The sequence below is a fragment of the Notolabrus celidotus genome, chromosome 1 (assembly GCF_009762535.1).
Source record: "Notolabrus celidotus isolate fNotCel1 chromosome 1, fNotCel1.pri, whole genome shotgun sequence".
Classification (NCBI taxonomy): domain Eukaryota; kingdom Metazoa; phylum Chordata; class Actinopteri; order Labriformes; family Labridae; genus Notolabrus; species Notolabrus celidotus.
In genome coordinates, this window is record NC_048272.1 from 9,241,576 (window position 1) to 9,259,856 (window position 18,281).

The 18,281-nt window shown below is 39.6% G+C and overlaps 1 protein-coding gene across 1 annotated transcript in view; it reads right to left on the reverse strand.

Moving 5' to 3' along the window:
* grm2b (glutamate receptor, metabotropic 2b) overlaps window positions 1-17,400 on the reverse strand; it is a 39,677-nt gene extending 22,277 nt beyond the window's left edge. Inside the window, exons 1-2 of the mRNA XM_034683000.1 lie at window positions 17,291-17,400; window positions 8,555-9,177 (exon numbers count right to left, since the gene is read on the reverse strand). Coding sequence (XP_034538891.1) covers window positions 8,555-9,064 — 510 coding nt within the window. The 5' untranslated portion in view covers window positions 9,065-9,177; window positions 17,291-17,400. The remainder of the gene's footprint in view (window positions 1-8,554; window positions 9,178-17,290) is intronic.
* Window positions 17,401-18,281: the final 881 nt, after the last annotated feature.

Genomic DNA, 18,281 nt, shown 5'->3' on the forward strand with positions numbered 1-18,281 from the left:
GGACTTGAGTATTCATTTTCAGATTTGGATTTATATTTCCTGACTTGACTTTGACTCAAGTCCTGATGACTCAGAGTCAGACTTGGACTCAAGCTTGGACAGCTCTCAAATACAGAAGATGGAAAAAATAACTTATAAAAAAAACATTTTTTTTCAGCTGCCAGGATAACTGAAGGAGGGATTCAAATATCTTAGTTTTTCCTTAGTTTTTCCAAGAGACACATGCAAGAGCAGTGCAAGATGTTCAAAAAGTTAAAAGATGATCAGGAGTAGACAGGGACAAACTCTAACTTATACAGACATCTGTCCAGGATGCACCCAGAAAAGTAAGTCAAATGCTTAAGTTACTTTGAATGTTGATAACGTCATTGTTGGTAAGCATCTGGCTAAAGGTAACATTATAGCCTCTAAATTCAATCAACCACTGACTTTTGTTGCAAATTTGCAATTTTATAATCTCACAATTTTTCACTTTATAATAAAATATATACAACTTTTTTCTTACAAATTTAATACATTATAATCTCACAAATGTGTGAGTTTTTTCTCACAACTCTGTGACTTTTTTCAAAAACAGCTTTTTGCGTTTTTTTTTACCTCACAACATTTAAACCTTTTTTCTAACAAATTTGGACTTCATAATCTTACAAAATTGCTAAATTCTCACAAATTTGCAATTTTTATAGATTTTCTTCATTCACTTACATAGTTGTGACTTTCCCAATTTTTCCTACACTGGCCATGATACACCATTATAGGAGAAATGATCTTCAGAGGTTTATTTTTCATACACTGAGTTCATTACTTTAAATTACATTTGAGTCTACACCAAGCGGCAACCTCCGGTCTCAAACTATGAAGCCTATGCGGAAGTGTTAAAAACTGCAATTCATCGAGAATCCGCTTGAGGCTGGCTGCAGAAACACTGAAAACCACATAGACCGCCATTCAAAAAATACGATCTTTGCAGCATTAATTAACATGTTTACAGCCTGGTTCAAAAAACAGCTTGGCTCTACGTCGCTAATTTCTTTATCGGCACACACTGTACGGGGGTCAAGTTTTTTCTAACGTGACAGTTCAGAAAATATGAAGATTACAAGTTTTTGCCTAAATAAGGACATGACTGACTTGACTCCCAGAGGGGAACACTGCTGTTGTCTAGGAGGCTCAAACTCTGCCTCTTTACGTCACACTATGACTGGTTGAGTTCCGCATTTCCAATATGGCTGCCGCCGACAATTGGCTTCAAAACAGCGCTGAGGAACAGATGGGTGACGTCACGGATGCTATGTCCATTATTTATACAGTCTATGGTCTATCTTTACTTTTCTCTTAACTTACAATCTGCTAATCTTCTTTAACCAGTCTTTACATAAGTATCCATGCAAATACTATACTTGAGTAAATAATTTGTGGACTTTTTCACTTCTGTTCTAGTCAAGGATACCGGATCACAATAGGTATCATCTGCACTGAAAACTGATGCCATATGAGGTGTTTCATCCACAGGAAAAAGGCTGTAAAAACTTTCATGCAAGGGTTTTTGAGTGGATATGTAAATTCTTTACCAATGTAAAACAGTCTAAATGTAGATTTGTTATGTTATTTGCATTAAGTCCACATTGAAGACAAAAGTTGCAAATATGCCTCTAAGATAATTTCAGCTTCTTATTGGGCAACTGTGAAAAATATTCTTTTACATTTTACTTTTGAAGGAAAAGTGTCGGAATAGTTTGGGCTGGTTCCATTGTTCTTTCTTTATGTATCCACATGGGTAATGCTAGCTTAAATTCAAGTGTGAAAATGTGGAGGCTGCTTTGACTGAGTCATCTTTATGATCAGTTCTATAAAGCTAACAACCCAGATGGCAATAATTTCAACAGTAAGGAGACATAAAAAGGATAACCAGGATGAAAAAAAGATGATTAAAGCCTCAAAAATGTTGCTTGGCTAATTGTGAAAGAATCCTTTTGAGGCTGAGAAGAAACTGGCTTGTCTCCCACTGTCTTTCCCACGTCTCTTCCTTGGCCAATGTCACAGTCAGCGGCAGCCTCCTCTCCAGAAAACAGGTGGACGCGTCGCTGCCAGCCAATGGAGATGCACCCCACAGTTGGGAAAAACAGAGTTTCCCGGGATCGTCCCTGGCACTTGTCCTCCTCTGTTTTATAACCCTCTTCATCACCACAAAGTGCTTCTCAGGGATAAATAGGGGCTGTGTAAATCAGTGACCTCTCAAAAAAATCCCACCATGGACTCGTCGGTGCTCTCAGGGCTTGATTCATTAAAGCAGCCAGGCTCTGACTGAAGGCGCCAACAAAGAGACTGTTGAGTGCAGTGACAGCAGAGGTATGTATTCAAATTCATACAAAACACTCCAAAGCAGCAAGTTTGGTTTACACAAGCAGTCCTTTGGACGCTGCCTAAAACCTGCTGCTGTCAAAGCCTCACTAACAATACAGGAGCAGAAAATCCATAACCTCCTCTTCTTTCTGAGTGAAGACAACCTGATTGTAATAGGGGCTTGAAAATGATCCCAACCAAGGAAAGTGGACATCCTCAGTCCAGACTGTTTGTTTGTTAACTTACTCAGAATTTAGCTTTTACATGCAGACACGACACATTTGTACCTTCAGACTCCTGTGGAATTCTCTGAAGTTTGGCTGTATTCTGAGGTTGTTGCAGCTCAAATTAACATTAAATGATGGACAAGAGACCTGGAGCCATCTGCATAAGGGTATTCCAAATGTACTCTTGAAGGCATTGGGTGTTACAGTTACATCATTCATTCCAGTTTAAAAACCATGAAAAACCTTGTTAATAAGGCCTCCACACATATGTTTCCTGTAAGTAGAGACTCGCTAAATATTAAAACTTTGTGCAAAGAGTAGTTTGAAATCAAGTTATATTGACTTACTTGTTTGGTTTGTTTTTTGTTTGATTGTGAGAACTGACAGTAATATGCCACTCCTGTGCATGCTAGCTAAGGCCAGGACATTGTTAGCTCAGCTTGTAAGCTCTGCTCACAGCCAGTCCATTACAAACCATCCCAAAATACAACATCTGCTTGTTTTTTTCCTACACAGTTTTTGTATGGATTATTACATGGAAATAAAATGTATGATCAGTGACAGACAACACTTTTGGAAACAACTGTGCAAGCTGTTTTGCTAGTTTCAACCAAGCGGCAACCTCCGGTCTCAAAGTATTAAGCCCATGCAGAAATGTTAAAAACTGCAATTCATCGAGAATCCGCTTGAGGCTGGCTGCAGAAACACCGGAAACCACATAGACACCCATTCAAAAAAGACGATCTTTGCAGCATTAATAAACATGTTTACAGCCTGGTTCAAAAAACGGCTTGGGTCTACGTAGCTAATTTCTCTATCATCACACACTGTACGGGTGGTGAATTATTTTCTAATGCGACGATTAAGAAGATTTTAAGAATACAGTTTTTGCCCAAATAAGGACATGACTGACTTGACTCCCGGTCGAGAACACATAGCTGTCGGCTAGGAGGCTCAAACTCTGCCTCTTTACGTAACACTATGACTGGTTGAGTTCCGCATTTCCAATATGGCTGCCGCCGACAATTGGCTTCAAAACAGCGCTCAGGAACAGATGGGTGACGTCACGGATGCTATGTCCATTATTTATACAGTCTATGGTTTCAACCCAAGCTATGCTAACATTGTCATGAATATAGCATTATGTCAACAGCCAGACAAAAGATAGGTGTCCAGCTCTCTTCTACTTCTTTTGAGAACTAAATAGGGTTTTTTTACATCAAAAAACAGGCGAAAGAAAAATTAAATGCAAAAGATGAGTATGACTCACCAACTTTACTTTTTCCATGTATACTTTTTGCTGCTCTTGATTGACTCAAGCATTCTGTTGTCCTTTTGCACAGCCAGAGAGAAATCCTTACATGACAAGTCTAAGTTTACAGATATTTGAAGTTAATTTATGGTCAGCTCTATGCTGCATCTGTTTCTTGAATCTGACCATTTAATGGCCATCACGGAGAAAATCGTCTCCACAAAGGCACACATAAGACAAATGAGATGATCCTGAACATGCTGATCAGATTTGCTTTTCCAACTTTCTGGAAAACTGCAGCCCACTTCTCATCTGTAGATTTTGTGGTATCCTGCCTGGCTTTCTGTATTTCCTCCTGGCTTGCACAGAACTCTTCATAGAGTAGGTCCATATTGACTGTCTCTGTCAGTTTGAGGGCATCCACCACGTGCTCCAGGTCAGTGAAAGAGAGCTCTCATAAAGGCTAATTGGTTTCAGTTTCACCATTACATTTTCTTGTGAGAAGTCAAACCACTTGGCAAGGTGTGCAATTACAGAGTCATAGAACTTTACAAAGTCCTCTTGCTGCTTGGACTTCTGTGTTGGCAGTTGTTTGTCCATCAGCTGCTTGGTCTGGTATCCAAAAAAGCTGTCTTGTTTCCACTGAAGCATCTTCATTTTGAACTTTCTGGCATCCTTGTATACATGTGTGATGCAGAGCTTTGTTTCCTCCAGTTTTTTTTACAAGTTGGTCAAAAACACACCCCACGTCTTTTTTTCTTCATCCTCAAAAATCCTCAGTGCAACAGGACAGGTCTCCCCAAGTGGCCTGAAGTACGACGTCAGAGCTGGCCAGCTCTGGAGGAGACGATCAACAGCTGGATGAAGTGAGAGCCATCGTGTGCTAACATGATGCAGAATTTCCCGCCATTCAATCTCTTCGGGAAGCGGATACTCAGAAGTGACTGTAGATCTTCAGAACAATAAACTCAATATCCACTGACAGCTGATCACAGGCGTGCTTGCAGGTGTTATGCCCTGTGAGCGCTGGGCAATTAGCTTTCAGAACGCGATTGTTGGCGCTGCCCAGTAACTGCTAAACGGAGTGATGTTTGCCGAAGTTGACATTGGCATTATCTGCTGCATAGGCTGTGATGTTTCTAATATCAAGCTCAATGCTTTTCCAGACAGTTCATCAGAGCTTGATATATGCCATTCGCAGTTTCATCACTTCATAAAAGTCAAGTAACTTGCACTGCACTCCCCCAGACACAGAAATATTGAACACACACTGGAAACATTTTTCTGTTTCCCTTGTTTGAAGCATCTGTGGCCAAGGAGAAATACACTGGCTCACCTTCGGTTGGGGACAGATCATCTAAAATATCCCGCACAGGCTTTGGTCCTAAAACATTCCATCTAATCATCTCTGCTTTTGTTCTTCCTTGTTGAATCTTCTTCACAACATTTGAGTCATGAAATAAGGCACCATTGAGCTTGTCAAAGCAGTCCATGCTGTTGTAGCTGAGTCCGTGTTTTACCGTATGGTACACATATGAGGCCTCACTGGCTGCGATTTTATCATTTTTTGCAGTAGATGTAACGAAGAACACACAGATATTGCTAGCACCTTTCGCTAGAATGGCCTTCTTGTACATTTCTGTAGAAGCATGCTGAGTTAGGTCAATTTCACCTCGGTGTCCAACTGAAAATTCCCAGCGGAATAAAGTGCAGAAGGCTTTCGTCAAGTCTTAACCCATGTCTTCTTTGCTTCTCATTGTTTGTTGTAACTGCACAGTCTTTTCCTTTTTTGAAGGTTAATCCATGTTTGCCTTTGCCAAACCGACCGGACAACACTACACATTACCTTAACTTTGTTTTGCCTTTTTTTTTTTTGCAGGACTTGGCGCTTTTGCACATAAGGGGGCCTGGGATTTGATGACAGGCGGTGTGATTGGCACATGATCTGCCACTGTTGTATTTACAAGAGTTAATAGTCAATATACCGGACATTTGAGGTCCCTTATGAAACAAACCAATTTAGCCCAATATAAGGGATGTCCCGGCTAATACTGGACAGTTGGCAACCCTATTGACACTGAGTGAATTAACTATTGTAGCATGGCAAATTGTTCTGACATCTTAAATAAGATTTAAAATTATGAATGATTATTTATTCAGTTAACTAGCTGTGATGAACTTTTAATTCACAGATAGTGTAAAACAAGGTCACTATAACTTTGACTTATTGTCACTGTCAGGAAGTTTGGCATTGTAAGAAGTGTATTTATTCTCCTTGTTTTTTTTTTTACTTAATTTGTAATGCAAACTATGTCATACTTAGAGTTATTTAGATGAAGTGGTCTTTGGAGATTACTTAGTTTTGCTTTGATACACTTACATTTGCTCTGTTTTGTGTTAATGATTGCCTCAAACACACGGTCTTTACCGCCACCCTCTTCAGTAAACACTACAATAATCCGAATCATTACATATTCACAATCAACCTTGATGACAAACTCTCTCAACCAACATCTGACACCTTGAAAATCATATTCATTTATCAACTGCACATATCAACTATACTGATGGCTCACAATGCCAATGTCATGCAGCAACATCAACACTGATGAGACTGGATCTGCATATTCATAAGAAGTCACAAAGGCATTAGCAGTTTCAGGTGTGATATAGGATATCCAGGTATGCTTAGTTTATGCCATGTGTAAAAATTCCCAGCGTTAGTCATATTGTATGTATGACTGTTGCTTGAAGCAGGTGTTTGACCTTTAAGGGTTGTGTTCCTCATAAAAAATTTGGCAGAGAAAAACAGCTTGGGATCTTTGTGTTGCTCATAAAAATTCATGTAAATTAGAAGATTTTGATAGATGTGGGATGTGGGAGTGTTATTTAATCTAATAAAAGATTAAATTGGTTATCTTTTGTGTTTTGATGCATTTTTAAGTGATAAAGTTGCAGCAGAAACAACAAATCAGTCTGAAGTGTCCATAAGCTTGCTGGATATAATGAGCTTGGGATTGTGGCCAGTGGCAAAACAAGCTAATTAAAATAATATTTTTTCAACCTGAGCATGGAAAGCAGATATAGTTTTTTAAATTGACATTGTTAATGGGGAAAAATCACCACATATTTAGCAGAAATTAAAATTATCACAAAGTCATGCCATTTTTTTATGGGAAAAATAAGATGTATGACAGTTCCAAGAATGCAAGTTACATAACATTTTGCACTTAGCATATTAATAATGTTGTTTTGCAAGAACTAAAAAATCTGAATCACCCCTACATTTTTCAAGTCACAATCTTCAGGTTCAAGCACAAAATACATGTTAGTTTATAGAAGTGAACTCATCATCTGAAAGCAGCTAATACCCCGTGACCAAAGAATTAAATGTAGCAATAGACTACACTGCCAATCAAAATGATCTTTATTTGCATAAAGGCTCTATTACAAAGAACATCTGGGGCTTCACCTGTGAGTCTGTGTGTGTGTGTGTCGAAGATGAATGTCTTATGAACTGAAAACTAAATGAAAAGTAAGACTAATAAATCCTACAAAGTGTCTCACTAACAGCCAGTGCATGATGGTGATTATGGCATGAGAGGGAAATGTGAATTAATTAATTGCTCATATGCATCGCCTATGGCAACCTTTCATCTGTGTTTTAAGGGTCCGTTTTCCTTGCTAGGCAGAAATGAAGTCTCTGACAGCGTGATGGATGTCTCTGTGAGTGTTCACACAGATTCATCCCAGATGGTTTCTTATTCCAACCAAAGAAAAATCTAATCTGCTGACGGCTCAGTCCCTCGGCTCAGTCACAGTGGAGATGCAAGGTATTTTTGGTAATTATCTGTATTTGTTAGTGTAGAGGGGATATGGGGTTTTCAATTGAAAGACTGAGGGTTTTTTTAATCAACAACAAAAAAACGAAACAAAGAAAATCCTAGAGTTAAACGAGTCAAATCATGATTCCGATTGACTGCGATTAACATAATTGGTTAATGTTGGGGAAAGAACAGATACAGGTTAAACAATCAATCAATAAATTAAGTTAAGTGGTCCAATTTAATCCCAGGAGATACTGGGCTAAGAAATCTCCCAGTCATAAGCACACCTTTTCTACCGTAAACTGTGCTGCTTTCTAAAAAAAGAGATACAAAATCAGCATTTCTATCTATTTTAATCAACGATAAATCTGTAAACTTTGGGAATCATGATAGAAATTAGTTTTTTTTCTCTTCTGCATGTGTCTTGGTTAATTGTAAATTTTGGTGGCTGACAATGCAGTCATCAACCTTTTCTAAAAACCTCCTCCCTACAGCAGCACAATTATCCTTTCTATCCCCCCCAATAATATGCCTCATTTAACCTAGCTCTGATTCACGCCCTCTATAGGCCTGGGTGTCTTCAGATGTGATGCCAGTATATGCAACATTTTTCTGTTTGCAGTTGTTTTCTGAGTTTGTCTGTTTTTGACTTTGAATTGTGCATTTACTGTAGATACACTGGTTTCTGCTTTTTTGCAGTATGCTTTTGTTTTTGTTTCTTGTTTTGGACTTTTGTATATGTTTTAAAATTTGCATAATTTCAGAATTTGCAGCTGGTTTCACCTAAAGAAAATCCCCTGGGCCATTATAGTGTGCCTGCCCTTGTCAGGCTCCATTGCAGTTGAATACAAATGGAATTAAAACAAAAAAAAAATAGTTAGAAAAAAAAGGGTCTGCTTGTTTACCTGAATGGAAACATCACTGTAAGATCCTCCTATGACTCCAGAGATGGCCAGTGGAACCTCATTCTGGATGGGTCTAGAGCCATCTGGGCAAATGAAGCCTGGATCCTGCACCTTGGTCAGCGAAGCCCTGACAAAATCTAGAGACTGCTCCAGAGCGTATGTGTCCTTGGAGCAGGTGTCCAGGATGTGGGCCCCCAGCTGGAGTCCAGGGAGGATTTGATCGCTGGAATTAATTTCATCAAGTGCCAGCAACATGGCTTCCAGTCTCTGGATCCCTCTCTCCTCATTGATCTTACCACAGTCCTCTGTGCCCTCTCCTTTGTGGTGCACAGGGAAAAGGCCTCCAATCACCAAGTCCCCATCCAGGATGATCTCACGTTTGGCTGCAGGTGGTAATCTTGAGATGCTGGGCAGAACTCCTAGTATGAGGAGCTCCAGCAGGAGCATGTGGAGAGGCCAGTAATGGGCAGAGACGGCCAATGACCGTGGGCAGAGCACTACACTCAGCATGGCAGGACCAGGGAGGGAGGCTGGTTGAAGTAGAGAGGAGCAGAGGTTCACAGGGTCTGCAGGCAGATCACTTTCAAGTCTTCACTGGGTGGGTGCAGCATGTTTGATATTTCCTGAGTGAATAAAAGGAAGAAGTAATGACACAGTTAATAGTGTATAAGGCCCGTTTTGATATCATTCCACCTACTGGCCTGCTTTTTTGAGGATCAATGTATTAATTTTTTAAATGATCAGAAATATTTATGCATCCATGTATTTTTGTATATATATAGATGAGTATTTACATGTATCTTTATATATGTACCTAGTGTAGCTCAATATCTACATAAGTATGAATGCGTCAGATTACTGTATATTAATGTATCTTTGTTACCAAGTGTGTCTGATCTTTTATTCTTAGCATCAATGTACTACATTTTCATTGTATCTTCCTTGTGTCAATGCATATTTGTATTTAAATGTATTATATAATCAATGTATAGTTTCATCAATGCATCAAAGTATGAGTAACCTCTTTTTATATTGGAAGTCTGCAACAGCACCATAACGCAGCTCTGCTGTCATCAAGCCTTTGTACTTTTATATGCAACCTGCAATGGCATAATATTAGTGTCCCAGTGTGTTATTTCATAATGCGATACGCTGTAATGGAAGCATGAGAGGTAAATGCACAGCAGGAGATGCACACACACACACACACACACAGACACGCACACACACACACGCACGCACACGCACACACACACACACACACACACACACACACACACACACACACACACCTACAGTCCTGTTCCAACCTGCCTGCTCTGTCGGTTCAAAGTGATCCTGTCTCGCCCCCATAATGCCTCTGTTACTACCTCTGATGCCAGTCCTACAACCATCACACCTCCATGACGTTTATATTAGAGGCAAGGCATTACAGAGGTGTATATATTACACCTTGAACTAGCAGTCTAAAAAGGGCTGATGTATCTTTGTAACAATATACCCCTGGATCTAAGTATCTTTTTATTTGCGTTGGTGTAAGCGTATTTATCTGTCCATGTATCTTTGTATCTTTTCATAACAGCATATTTTGATACCTACTTACAACATTGTTTGTTAACAAAGTGCCAATATAATTTTCTATCTATATATGTTATCTTAAATCTACAGTACGTATTATGTAGTTATGTATCAATGTCTTTGTACCAGTATCTGTAGCTGTGCAACAAAGTACATACAGTGGGTAAGGAAAGTATTCATACCCCTTCACTTTTTCTACATTTATGTTATGTTACAGCCTTATTCCAAAATGGATTAAATTCATTTTTCCCTCATCAATCTACACACAATACCCCATAATGACAAAGTAAAAAACGTTTAGTGAAGTTTTTTGCAAATTAATTAAAAATAAAACACTCAAAGATCACATGTGCATAAGTATTCAGACCCTCTTCTTTGAAACTCAAAATAGAGCTCAGGTGCATCCTGTTTCCTCTGACCATCCTTGAAATGGTTCTACAACTTGATTGAAGTCCACCTGTGGTTAATTAAATTGATTGGACATGATTTGGAAAGGCACACGCCTGTCTATATCAGATCCTACAGTTGACAGTACATGTCAGAGCACAAACCAAGCCATAAAGTCAAAGGAATTGTCTGTAGACCTCCGAGACAGGATTGTATTGAGGCACAGATCTGGGAAAGGGTACAGAAAAAATTCTGCTGCATTGAAGGTCCCAAAGAGCACAGTGGTGTTCATCATACATAAATGAAAGAAGTTGAAATCACCAGGACTCTCCCTAGAGCGGGCCGCCTGGCCAAAATGAACGATAGGGGAGAATGGCCTTGGTCAGGCAGGTGACCAAGAACCCAACGGTCACTCTGACAGAGCTCCAGCATTCCTCTGTGGATATGGGAGAACCTTCCAGAAGGACAACCATCTCTGGAGCACTCCACAGATCAGACCTTTATGGTAGAGTGGCCAGACGGAAGCCACTCCTGCACAAAGCACATGAAAGTTTGCCAATAGGCACCTAAAGGACTCTCAGACCATGAGAAACAACATTGAACTCTTTGGCCTGAATGTCTGGAGGACACCAGGCATCGCTCATCATCTGACCAATACCATCCCTACAGTGAAGCATGGTGGTGGCAGCGTCATGCTGTAGGGATGTTTTTCAGCATGAGGAACTGGGAGACTAGTCAGGATCAAGGGAAAGATGAACACAGCAAAGTACAGAGAGGTCCATGATGAAAACCTGCTCCAGAGGGCTATGAACCTCAGACTGCAGCGAAGGTTCCAATTCCAACAGGACAACGATCCTAAGCACACAGCCAAGATAACAAAGGCGTGGCTTCAGGACAAGTCTCTGAATGTCCTTGAGTGGCCCTGCCAGAGCCCGGACTTGAATCTGATTGAACGTCTCTGGAAAGAACTGAAAATGGCTGTGCATTGATGCTCCCCATCCAACCTCATCCAGCTTGAGAGGATGTGCAAAGAAGAATGGGAGACACTCTCCAAATCCAGGTGTGCTAAGCTTGTAGCATCATACCTGAGAAGACTGGAGGCTCTAACCCCTTCCAAAGGTGCTTCAACAAAGCATTGAGTAACGGGTCTGAATACTTATACACATGCAATATTTGAGTGTTTTTTTTTTTTTTATTAATTTGCAAATATTCTAGAAAACATTTTTTCACATTTTATCACATTTGTCATTATGGGGTATTGTGTGTAGATTGATGAGGGAAAAAATGAATTTAATCCATTTTGGAATAAGGCTGAAACACAACAAAATGTCAAAAAAGTGAAGGGGTCTGAATACTTTCCGTACCCACTCTATCTATCTATCTATCTATCTATCTATCTATCTATCTATCTATCTATCTATCTATCTATCTATCTATCTATCTATCTATCTATCTATCTATCTATCTATCTAATTAAAATCATCTATGTGCAGGACCAGTAATCAAACTAAAGATGAATTAATCAGAGCTGAGTAATTTCACAACCATTTGTCTTTAAATTTGTATGATTGACACCCACTCATTTCCAGTACTACTTCCCACTCCGTTTTCTTTTCCCAGAGTAACTCTAAAATATGAAACAATAACAACAATGCCCAATACTTATTTTTGCCTCAGTGAGGTTCTTTCACATCTAAGTCAGCTTTTATCTAAACTTTCTCTGCCAAGTTGTTCTTTACAGGTCTCTCATCGATTTTTGCTCAAACTGCTCTTCTTTCTCTCTCGCTTTAATAGAATCTATAGATGTGTTATAGAAAATATTACTTTTATTGGACAGTCCAAGCCTCTGTCTAATCTGTCAGGAGGCTGAAATGGGGCTACACAGCTGCTGAGTTACTTTTTGAAGCACAGCATAAGTAGAGATTACTTTGTGCAGGCTCTCTGGGGTTCCACTGTTAAATATAATCACAGCAGTTTCATCTCAAAGACAAACTCAGGGTTGTCGCTGCAGAATGACCACATCAAACATTTACAGATATTTAAGGCACATCTCAAGTGAAGCTTAATTTCCAAGCTTACAGCTGAGGTACCACATAAATGGTGGGTCTCCTGAATGGCTGGGGTTGCCATGGAAACATGGCTGGAGGAAAAAAAAATAGGAGTTGGACTGCAGTGAAGTGGGCAGTGAGACATATATGCTAATATGGATTCCTAGCGTGTGGAGGTTACAGGTTTCGGGCTCACCAGGAGTTGTTATGATGTCTGATTAGAGAGGAGGGCGGGTTCAATCACAGAGCTCACAGAGAGGGGGAACCAATCCTGTTTCTTTCAAACACACTTATTCCTCACATTCATCAAATACACACTAATACACAGGTGCAGCAAACAGATTGATTTACGCCATTTTCATGCAGAGGGATGGACTTTTAATGACTCATGATACCCGACTTTTATCCATGATTCTTTTTCATAGAACACATCGGCAGATAACATTATTCTGGAGTCAGAGGGATGTACAAATGTTCTGTGTGTCTGGATTTTTAAAATCTAGGTTCAGAGGAGTCACGCTGGTACACACAAGGAGCTCAGCTGTAGTTTGGACTATTGGATATGCAGCCGCTCCACTCTCCATTAACAAGCAGCAGGTAGCTTATTAGTGACTTCTCCCATTTGCCACACAGTGATGTTACTGATATTATAGCACTTAATTAAAATGTGTCACAAACCCAAATACAGAGGCAATATCTTCCGATTTCTTCACAGACCTTTTATTCAGAGTGAGTGTTCCCTGTTTCCTGTGCTCACAGTGGCAGAACAGAGGTTACAAAAACACCAGCTGAAACAGCGACACACAGAGAAGTTCATCCTGTGTGTGTGCATGCGTGCGTACGCGTGAAAGCATGCTTTTTGAGAGACATCTAAAGAATATTCTGTGACAACCCAGAAGCAGTGGAAGATACTAGAACCTGAAAAGAAAACTTTAATGGATGCTGCCTATCTAGCAAGATAAATATTACATTAAGTTGTGGGTGGGAAACCTTATGCTGCATTTATAAAAACGTAAAGTAAGATCTGTCTATAAGCAGCTGTATTCTGTACAGTAGAAACAAGGACCATGAACCATCAGATCATTTTATTCCTCCAAAAACTGCTAAAAAAAAAAAAAAGGTCAAAACTCTTTTCTTAACTTCTTTTTGACACATTTTTAAATGACAAATGTTTTTGCTATTTGTATTTCTTTCTAATAAAAAAGAAAGCACAGAGAAAAGGATGACTATTTTTTGTCATTCTGTCAGTTTTACTCTGACTGAGGTCTTGGCTGCGTGCTTGCACAGTCTGTTCTACATTGTGTGCTTAGCTTGCACAAATACGGATTAAAAAAGTTTTCAGTGTGTTTAAAAGGCTATGAAATTAGCTGCAGAGAATTTGAAGAAAAACAACAGGAAGCAGCTTTTCGATTACAGATAACAACTCAGTTCATCACAGATGACAGATGACAGACAGTTGCATGTTTCTAAAGCTGGGTTGACCAAGTAGTAGTAGACCCAGGCTTTCTGAGGGTGAGGGGCAGAAAAAAAAGAGTATCAGATGCATGCAATGGATAGGAGATTTTCTAGTGCGGAAATCCCAGAACCCATCAGCTGTCACCTTACAATGATATATGCCTCTGGGAACAATGACTTACCGCTCTCCATAAACAATTCACAACCAATGCTTCCTGTCCCATTGCTCTGCATTGTTTACAGTTAAATTAGAAACTTGAGAAGTTATGTTGTATAGGTTAAAAGAGAAGTCAGAACTGCCTGCAAAATATACGCTGTCATTTCTTGGTGCAATATATTCTCAAGTTAAGCTGAGTCTCCGTTTCACTGTAAACGATAAAATAGACAGAGGCTTCTCTGGCTTATATCAGAGGTATGAGCCAAAAAAACACTTTTTTTTTTGGTTGTTGTTTGTTTCTTTTTTTTTGTTTTTTTGTGATGTACCTGCAAGTACCAGCGCTTAAGTTTTCCTCAATTGGAAGGGCACCCTGGCAGGAACTTTATAAGTGTTTTATATCATATCAGAATTCGAGAAAGACACTTTTCTGCTTGTGCCCCCTCTTAATTGGGGAGATAGGTGAGTGGGCAGTGGTGTTAGGGGCGTAATTAAAATGACTGGCAGCATTCAACGTAACGTAACATTATGTTATTTAATCAGGTACAAGGGAATAGTTTCAAGGCAAGGAACGGGGAAAAAAAAGGTGGAATTTTAGAAATCTGAAAAATCGGAGCTATCCTAGAAATGAAATGAAACTTTAATTCCACTTCTTTTTTTGAATATCAGGTACATGTGTTGGAAAAGCTCCCCCACATTTGTCCTTTGATTAGAATCAAGGTGAGGAAGTAACAGTGAGAATTGAACATAAAAAGTCTAATTGCTCCTCCGTGCAGTCTGAGGAAGCAGATAGGGGCTTTCTGGTTGCAAAGACGAGGTCACAGAGTGGATTAATGGTCCAATAAGGAACAGCCAATTAAGCAAGCCTATAGGTCAGAGAGAGGCTGGGGGTCCAGAAGAGCAAATACAGGCTGAGCTGTTTGAGATGGACATAAAATACAGCTGAAACAAAAACAAAAGCATATTTCAGAGTAAAATTTCAAACTGGAAGCAGTGTTATCAGCTTGCTTGAGTGTTAAATCGCAGCCTCTGATTAGTTGTAAAGCAGCTCTTATCATCCTCGGATCACATCATTAAAAGTATCTTGATGTAGAAATGACTGTCACGCTCACACTCAGCTCCTGGCCCCCCAGATGTCTGAGCACAATATTCCCTCTGAAAGGCGAGTTCAAATAGAAAAAGCAGTATGCTTTACTTTGCTTTGAACCAGCTGCTTATGCACAACTGCTACCGCCCAGGACAGTATTTCATCAGCATTAGCATAAAGAGGCTTTGAGAACGTCTTTCCTTATAGCTGATGTGTAATGGATGACTCACTGCACGGTCGCTTACAGCAATGATGCTGACTAGCACAATCAGCTGTAGTATTATATATGTATGCATGTATGGATGTATGAGGAACTGTGCTATTCATGTCTGCAGAGATGAGACAAGAAGTACCTGTTTGATATTGAAGACAAAATCCTCAGTAAATACACAGGAAAATCTATATGAGAGGATTTTAAAACAATGATGTGTAAATAATCATCCCAACACCACAGGCATTAGACTTTGCTACCCTGCTTGTTTGGTTATCCTTTTTTGTTGAATACATGACATGAAATTTTATGTTCTAGTCCACCACGCATGACTCATTAGGCTGAATAATAACAATCTAAACACAGCACTTTTCCCATGAGATTTATCTACAACATTGCTTTCTATTGTCTACATGACTAACATGATAGTAGGATAATTTATGGCAGATAATTATTAATCTATTTATTCATGAATCAGAGCTCAATATGACTATTCAGTGAGAAGAGTATGTGATATTAATATTATAGCGCCTGTCTTTAAAGGGTTACAGGGTTAAAAAAAGATAGAAGAAAGCTAAAAATAATCATTAAAGCAACATAACCAATTGTGTTCAAATATTAAGATAAACAATGTGAACAAGTTGTCTTTTTCAACAAAACAATACATACAATTGCACCCAACTGGTGCCTTTCTAATTAAAAATGTCTTTTATGAAAAGAAACCCCATTATGACCTCTGATGATTTTTTAAAGGGTTGGGACTGGTTCTCCAAAAAAGGAAGTTCTATATTTGCAACTAATAAAGTGTAAATTAAGAAAAAATGCACCCGCCATCATTCCACTAATGATCTCCATCATCCTATCATCTCCAGTCGGGACACAGTTTATCCCTCCACCTGGACGTGTTAGATGAAGGAATTAGGAAGCCTCTGTGGTGGACAGCAGCCAGCTGAGTGTGAATTTGAACATAGATCAAGTGCAGCATTTTATCACAAAATAGCACAGGGGACTCTAGTCATTGGGCCATTTAACTCCGAAACCATAGAGGGCTTTTTGAATTATCACATGGTTGTAGAAGTGCAGTTCATGTCTGTGTATGAGAGACACAAAGTGCAGATACAAAACTAGCGGATAATGAAATGATGGGGAGTATTTAATAACAACATGTTAATATCATCCACCGAGACATGGTGGAGGTTCGACCAATTTATCACTGTCGTCTACTTTCATTTGAGAGAAATCCCTCTGCTACATCACATCCTGCTGATCCTCTGACAACAAATTAATGCATGCATCATATGTCAATCATTTGCAATATTTCTAACAACGCGAATACTCTGATGGATCTTGCAAGCTGAAAGCAGTTCAATTACTTTCATAGCAGGGTGCTGTTGTTTTAGGTTGTGACTGAAAACAAAAAGCTGATTGGTTTGAGTCTGATATTAGATTGGGTAATTTCAAGTTTGGGTAATTGTGACTGCAGCAGATTATTTTGTGTGAAATGGGAGAAACAGCTTCCCAAATGTATTACTTTATCCTAATGTGCATAGTTTGGCAAGTTTAGGTGCTGTTGCCTTTTGCTGGAAATGTTATGCCATGTGAGATTTGATTCTAATTAACAAAAAAAAATTGCTCTACAATCAACTGTTCATAATGATATATCAAGTGACATTCAAATTGAGGTTGTAGGATACATCCTCAACTGAAATCAAGCTTATCAAACAAGAATACACTAGACATGCAGAGACAAGGCAGATTACATAAGAAAAGTCCACCTCTATGTTAAAAATCAAAGTTTTAAGTGAGGATTTCTTACCCTTTTGAAGCCCAAGACGTGTCTTCTCTGATGTATCTGCAGGTCTTTTTTCCCCCAAGCCCTCGCGACGACCACACAGTGCAGATCTTCACGTGACGAGCGTTGTCCAGATGTGGTTCACTTTGAGCATGTTTGCCAGGCAGCGGTTTGCCAGGCAGCGGGTTGCCTCTGTCCTTGGTTCTGAAGTCTCGATCACATTGGCAAGTGTGCCAAACTCCCTCCTGTGCTGTCCAACTCGTGCTTACAGTCACAAACAGTGGGTAGCAAGAGCCCGCAGACCGAAGTGATAATATAACTTACCGCCCAGTAGTGCTCATATGTCCACAAGCAGCAACAGCGATGATCTTTGATAAGGATTCTCCTCCCGTGTGACACTACCTGCCGCACTGAGAGGGCAATGTATCTCAATGTAACAACAATTACACCTATTTCCCTATGTTATATGTCCAATTTATAGCAAGGTCTCGTCGAAAAGTTTATGAAATCAACTTGTAAAGCAGATCTGTTGATAAATGCTGCCGGAGAAGCGTCGAATGCGCGCGTACAGCCTCTCTGAGCAGCTCCACAGCTCTAATGAGCGCTGCGTTCGCGCCTCTAACAAACCTGACTGAGCTTTACAAAGCGTGTTTGCGAGTGAGTAGCACGGATACAGGAGGGACTGGGAAATAATTCAACCTATCTCGCCCAAAAGAGGGGAAATTCAGTTAAGTGGGGGGTGAAACATAAAAAAAAACGTGTATTTAACTCAAATTAAGTGTGTTTCGTATATATCTGTGTGACTCATGCCATTCTCTGCATTCCCTGTTGAGCTGAGCTGAGTGGTGTCAATCTAACTTTCAAAAATCCACCTCTCCTAAAAAAGAAAGTAAAAATCTTTCTGAAAGACTCTGCAAGGCGCTGCAGCGTTCCTGCTATAATTAGAAAGATGAGAAAAGAGAAATGAACAACTTTTTTTTTTTTGTTTCTCTCATGAAGGCTGGCCAGCCACTCA